The 7,013-nt window shown below is 33.5% G+C and overlaps 1 protein-coding gene across 1 annotated transcript; it reads right to left on the reverse strand.

Moving 5' to 3' along the window:
* Positions 1-2,697: 2,697 nt before the first annotated feature.
* LOC129894961 (beta-D-glucosyl crocetin beta-1,6-glucosyltransferase-like) lies at positions 2,698-4,225 on the reverse strand. The gene has a single exon (XM_055970563.1). The coding sequence runs from the start codon at positions 4,171-4,173 to the stop codon at positions 2,809-2,811; it is 1,365 nt and encodes a 454-aa protein (XP_055826538.1). The 5' UTR covers positions 4,174-4,225; the 3' UTR covers positions 2,698-2,808.
* Positions 4,226-7,013: the final 2,788 nt, after the last annotated feature.

Consider the following 7,013-nt stretch of genomic DNA (forward strand, 5'->3'; position numbering starts at 1 on the left):
TGAAAAGAACAATCTCGATCCATGGAAATTAGAAGTTTCTTATACTTGCTCTTCTTCAATTAGTTACATTAAAATGTAGCTTTTTAAAATAGGACTAGTGTAGGTTTCTTTCTTATATTCGCATGGAAGGGGAGAGTCTCCCGCATTTACATTTTCTTATTCGCATTGTATTGAGAGGAGTCCTCTCATAGGTTTACCGCTTTTCTAGTATTTAGAAAGTTCCTTATTGTATCGGGAATGAGTTAGCCGACCTTAGTAGGTTAGACGACTTATGAACCAACTTAAGAACGGAGGTAAGGTTTATGTTCCCCTCCTTGTAATTTTATTTTTATGTATAATAAGGCTTGGGGGTGTTGCTCAACCCCTGACTGTGCACGAGAGGTGGGAGCTTCGTGTAGGGTCCGTTCCCAAAAAAAAAAAAAAAGAATCCTCGGGATTCATTCGGAGTCCAAATGACACAAACCAAAAGTGCAACCTACTTGTAAACGATATTTCGTACTCAATGAAATCAACGAAACAACCAACAGAGGTTGTCCCGCTAAAATGTTGACCAAAGTCAACACTTACAAAGAATTCACAAACAATGCACCCATAGTCACAAACTCATGCCGAAAGCCTTAGTAATCAAACCAAAGGTCGTTCTAGATCAAACTTGGCATTTTGGAGATAAATGCGCTAACGAAATTTTAGCCAAAGTAAGTTTACGAAGAATATTGACCAAAGTCAAACTTTGGACAAAACTTTAAAACTAAAACACCTAATCGCACAAACTCAAAACGAAAGCACCGAATCCTGAAGTGATAATCACACTAGACCAAAATGACCCTTCTGGAGTTGATGGAACTGACAGAATCTTCATTAGACATCAGAATCTCTGAATGTTGACTAAAGTCAGCTCTTTCAAGCCTTAGGCCTCAAAAATGACCAAACTTACTCAAAGCTCACCCAATCACCTCGAAAAGTGTGCCACCAGCCCCAACACATCAGAAATGCTACAAAGAAGCTATGGTGAGGGAAAACAGTAAAAGCACACAAAAACATGAAAATGACCACAAGGATCATTACACATTCTTAGCATTTTAGGGTTTATTACTACTTTCGTAGATGATTATTATAGAATAAATAAGATATTCTTGCAAGAGCTGCATTATTCAAAGATGTTGTTTACTTTCTCTTATATTTACTAGGCGAAATGACCTCGGAGGCCCCTGTACTTGGCTCCATTTGTCACCTAGACCCTTCTACTCACGACTTTGCCAAGTGAACACTTAAAGTTCTTAAAACACATTATTTTAAACCCCTTTGACCATTGACCAAGCTTATGTGATATTTTTTTACTGAATCAGATAAAAAGCGTAGTTACACTTGTTAAAAAACAAGTGAAGACAATTATTTTAATTTAAAGAAATATTGAAGTTCAAAGGAAAAATATAACAATTAAAAAAATAAGAAAAATTCTCCACCCCCAATCTACTGTACTCTTCTTCTTCTTCCTGATAATTTCCGCCCAACCCCCACCATCGACACACACACTTCTTCTATCTCTTCTCATACTCTTACACACAATTCTTCCTCTCTCTCTCTCTTCCCATATTCTTTCTATCATTTGAAAGTTCTAGTATGATTGAGAAAAATGATATTTATTTAGATCTGGGTAAAAGAAAAAGGAAAACAAAAGGGAGATTCTTGATTGTAAAATAGAGCCGGATTTTAGATGGGTTTTTGAAATACATATATTTGATGCTTTCAAAATTGAACGCAAATTTATATAGAGCATTTTTGATGAATTTTTCTATAGTGACCATCTTCTTCTTTTCTTTCTCTCACCCTCCATTTTAGTCACTTTATCACCACCATTAAATAACAAAATTTATAATAAAATATCATAACAAAGTTTTACTTGTCTCTAATCCCTCTTCAACACAAAATTTACAAGGGAAGAAAAAAACAAAGAAGATAAGATAAGATCTAAATAGCAAAATAGATGACAGATCTGGGAAGAGAAGAAAAAATGGAAAGAAATCGAGAAAAATAAGGGCTTTGGAGATAGTTTCAGATTTCTTTAAAAATATATATTATTTGTAATAAAAAATGATGTGGCAATTTATATCTGATGTGGATAGTGATGTGTTATCCACATCAGTGCGATTGAGAGACACACATGATCAAAAAGATTTAAAATAATGTGTTTTAATAACTTTAAGTGTTCACTTGACAAAATCGTGAGTAGAAGGATCTAAGTGACAAATAAAACCAATACATGGTCTCTGTATTCCGCCTATTTACTAGCTACATAAAAAATACCCTGTTGCACGAAAATATCACAGTTCTATGGATAGTTTAATTTCTTATATTATAATTAGAACTGTCTTTCCGAGATTAATTTTATTTATCTGTTTCAATTAAGAATTAACTAACCGCATTGCTCTAGTTATATCCTTTTATTCTTGCTATTTTTTTAAAAAAATTCCGTTCAATATCATATCGATGATGGTTGTACATGCTTTGAGGTAATAAGCGCTAGCGCTTTGTTGGGTTTTGATTATGCATAAGGTGTTTCTCTTCATATAATTATATAGTGCTTTGAGTGATGAAATGCTAATTTAATTTGTTGGAGTTTTGGATGAATACATCTTGTTGTTGCACACTTGATTAAATTATACTAATATTTGTGGATTATATTATAATAATTCAATATTTTAAAATTAAAATTTGAATTTTCAAAAACATATACGAAAATACTATAACCTGCAACTATGACCCGTGAAAAGAAACGGAAGGAGTAATTTACTAATCCAAATTTTGATACTATCTAGAGGATTTTTTGCAATGTTGTATTAGCTCTTCAACAGCTGCATCCAACTCTTCTTCTCTTATGGACTTCAATTTTTCACTTATGTCCTTAACTTTCTCCCTTAAATTCCCCCCTGTAGTCTCAGAAATCACACTTGTGATAACTTGTGCCACCTCTTCTCTGTGAACCTTCCCTTCATCATCTCTAACAATTTCTACAGCTACTCCAATTTCTACCATCCACCTTGCATTTATGGGCTGATCAATGTGCATAGGCATGGCTATTATTGGCACACCAAAATCTATGCTTTCCATTACAGAATTCCAACCACAATGGCTTACAAATCCTCCAGTACTTGGATGGCTTAGAATTCTTGGTTGTGGTGCCCATCCATTAACAACTCTTCCCCTGTGGTCATTTTTTTCAAGAAAACCTTGTGGTAGAGCTTCTTCAAGCTTGACTTCCTCCCCCTTTGGAAACCTCACAACCCATATGAAATTTATATTGCTAAGTTCTAATCCATAAGCTATCTCTTCCATTTCTTCCTTAGTCAAGAAATACTCACTTCCAAAGGAGACAAATACAGTTGAATGCTCATTTTTCTTTCCTAGCCAATCAATGAGTTCCATATCCCCATCATCCTCATTCATGGGTTCTTGGATTGGAGGACCAACTGGAACATATTTTGATTGGGTCAATTCACTCAGGTAATCAATATATTTGGCCTCTATTGATAAGGAGGTACTCATCAGCAGTATGACTTGTGTAGGGTCTTCAGCAAAAGGGTCCTCATCATCAGGATCCTTATATTTAGCAACTTCTACCATCGTTTCTTGCATCCGTTTTTGCTCGATTTTCGTCAAATAAATAGCTGGGAAAGGGAACTCAATTCCTGGCTTTTTCTTTGAATGCAAAAAGTAGGAAAGAACAGCTGCACCAAAAGTTAAGAGTGTGATGGCTGGAATGTTTTTTGAATTTGCAATTTCCTTAGCCCATAGCTGTAATACATCATGTATTAACAAATCAGGTTTCAAATCATGCAATATTCTTGAAAATTCAGGTTTGGACATTTTGACAGCTTTTTTGAGAGTGGAGTTGAGATGGGTTGGAAGTCCATTTGTTGTATGGTAATTAGGAGGAAGCTCAGGTAATTCTGGTATATGGAGTTCAACAAGGTGAATTGAAAGAGAATACTTTTGAGGGATCCTTTTCTTAATGAGATTGAGATTAACCGGCGTAGAACAAAGGTAGACATAAAATCCCCTGTCAGCAAGTTTTTTAGACACAGTTAAGTAAGGAGAGATGTGTCCATGAGCCAACCATGGAAACATCAATACCCTCAAACTAGTACCCATAGAAGCAGAGAAGGGCAGTTTCATTTGTGGAGTTGCTAGTATTGATGGGTTGGTTTTATAAACCAAAGGGTTATAAATGAAAGCTATGTTTTCTTAAAAGAAGTCAATTTGAATCATATTTGTCTTGAATCGGTTATATTGATGCGTGAATGTGGAAAATGAATTAGTTTGTGGAAGTGCTTTTCAGAGCTAGGATAAGACATGAAACTAATTGGTCATTTGATTTTTTTCGTCATGCATGACGAAAACATATAGTACTTTACTTTACTATTTATTAATAAGCAGCTAAAGAGAGGAGCTTCCGATAGTAGAGACATTTTGAAAGCTCTTCCCTTTTACCTCTTTAAATTACTCATCTCTGTTTAGTGGATAAGTATTATTAGACATATGGAGTAGTAAATTAATATTTTCTTCCTTTTAAAAAGAATGAGTTTCTTTTTTTTAAATCTGTTTCTAAAAAAAAATGAGATAAAATTTTAATTTTAACATTAAATGATATTTTGATACATTTGACATAACTTTAATTTAACACTATAAGATTGAAAATTCTTCTTTATTTTTTTAAACTCCGTGACAAGTCAAACTAGGTCATTCTCTTTAAAACGGTGGGAGATGTATTAATTTTTTATAAATAGTAAATTAGGAACTTTTAGCCCCCATATCAAAATTAGTTTTTTGAAAAAATAAAAATAAAAATAATTTACTTTCACATAAATATATATAATTTGTGTTAAATAAAAATCTAAAATTATCTGAATCAATACTATTTAAAATTTACATTATTAATAATATTTATAGATATTTATTTTACATTTAATGGGATGATTTACTAACTTTATTTTACAAAGGGATACAATATGATTGCCATAAAAGGAAAAGAAAATGAAAGATGTGTTTTTTTTTAAAAATAAATTAATTTGATTCTTGTTCTTTTAGCATACGTCATGGGGCGGTTATATTGATGCATGTTTGGGAAAAATATTCATAATTTTTTTTTGTGCGAAAGTGATGTTCAGATCTAGGATAAGACATGAAACGAATTAGTCATTTGATTTTACGAAATTCCAACTTGCGAGATTTATCCAAGTTTGGCAAATGAAAACATATTTGTTCATATATATTTCTTTGTCTCATAAATTGGACAATGTTTGATTAAGAACGATTTCTTTTTTAAAATAGAAACTTGTAAATTAAAACAAGTCATATCTATTTATATAATTATAAATTATTTTAATACTAAAAAATTAATAATTAAGAAGTATGATATTTTTTATCATAAAATTTGATAAAAGAAATTAATGAAGGTGAATAAACCTTCAGCTCTTTGTAGAAGACGATTAACGAGGCATGTAACCCACAAAGTATGAAGGTAACAAACCCTTTCAGCGCAGTCGGCCGTACGCAGAAGTTAAGGGGTCCTTCGATAAGAAGAATAAAGTATAATAATAAAATATGATTTTTTTTTTATATATTTGATTAGGAGTATTGAATTGTTTAAAAATTATTTATATTATAGCAATAAGATAAGTTATTTAATATATATATATATATATATATATATATATATATATATAATTAAAATTTTGAAGAGCAGAGTCCTCAAGGAAAAAAAAGTCCAAATAAATTTAACAATAATCTGGAATGATTAACTGATAAGCAAAGATAAACCATTTCAAGCATCCAATTATGTTTTTCCTATGAATTTAAGTTATATACGTAGAAAAATATGATTATTGGAAGATATGATTGTATAAATATTTACACTTTTAATTCGTAAGAGAGAGCTGGGGTGAAGTAGATAGGTTTTCATCGACATACTCGCTTTAACAAGGATATTTTTAAGAAAACAATAGTGTTTTTGTTCTACTATAATTAATTCGTATATATTTTTTTCAAAATTGTGGGACCCACTTTAGTTATGTCATTTAGTTTTAAATTCATATTCTTTTGTTATAGCTTTATTATTTTGAATGTGTAAGACCCCGGAAGTTTGAAAAACGGAAAACGAGGAACAAAGAATGAAATCTCAGAAAAATGCAGATTTTGACATCAAATGATGACCACGAAGGCCATCACGTGCCACAGTCTGCATCACGGCTCGTGGTGAGCCACGTGGTAGTGGTTCTAAAACTCAGTCCTGCAAGAAAGGGACCACGGTCTGTGGTGAGCACCACGAGCCATGATGACCTCTCCCCTAAGGCCCTCAAGAAGTTTTCAAAGGCAGGGACATGCTTAACCACCACGGGCCGCGTAGCCCTTCACAAACAATGGTGGGTCATGTGGTGAGCACCCCTGCAGACCCTCCTGTAGGTCCTGCATTACACCCGTTATTCACGAACCGTGATGACCTTCACAAACCATCATGGTCTCCATGAAGGAGGTCCTGAAACTATACTTACAAACCCCAAGAATTTTAGTCCAAGAAAACCACCACGGGAGGCCACCACGGACCGTGGTGCACTTCAAGGGTTGTGGTGGGTCTCGTGGTGGGCAGCCTACCAAAAATCTCTTTTAAGAAATTCCAAGTCCAGCTTCACGGAGGGGACCACAAATCGTAGTGCCCTCCACAATTCCTGGTGATGGCCCGTTATGGGTTTCGATTTCAGTTTTACTGAAGGTTATTTTAGTCATTCCCTACATTTTCATTAATGTATGTAGATGTTTTTGGGACTAGATTCATAATGTAATTGTCCTTAATGCTCCTAAGTCTATTCTTTTCCCTCATTAACTCCCAAACAATTTTAAGACTTCTCTCCCAAGGTTCCTTTAAGAGTTCATCTTCTTCATCAAGTTTTGGCTAGGGTTTCGTCAAAAACAAGTCTCATTTCTCAATTTCAAGTTCAAATTCATTCAAGGTATGTGAG

Source organism: Solanum dulcamara, chromosome 7, assembly GCF_947179165.1.
Source record: "Solanum dulcamara chromosome 7, daSolDulc1.2, whole genome shotgun sequence".
NCBI classification, from domain to species: Eukaryota; Viridiplantae; Streptophyta; class Magnoliopsida; order Solanales; family Solanaceae; genus Solanum; species Solanum dulcamara.

Bases quoted from the DNA above. Each gene is read 5' to 3' on its own strand.
- LOC129894961 (XM_055970563.1), bottom strand. From the start codon at position 4,173: ATGAAACTGCCCTTCTCTGCTTCTATGGGTACTAGTTTGAGGGTATTG.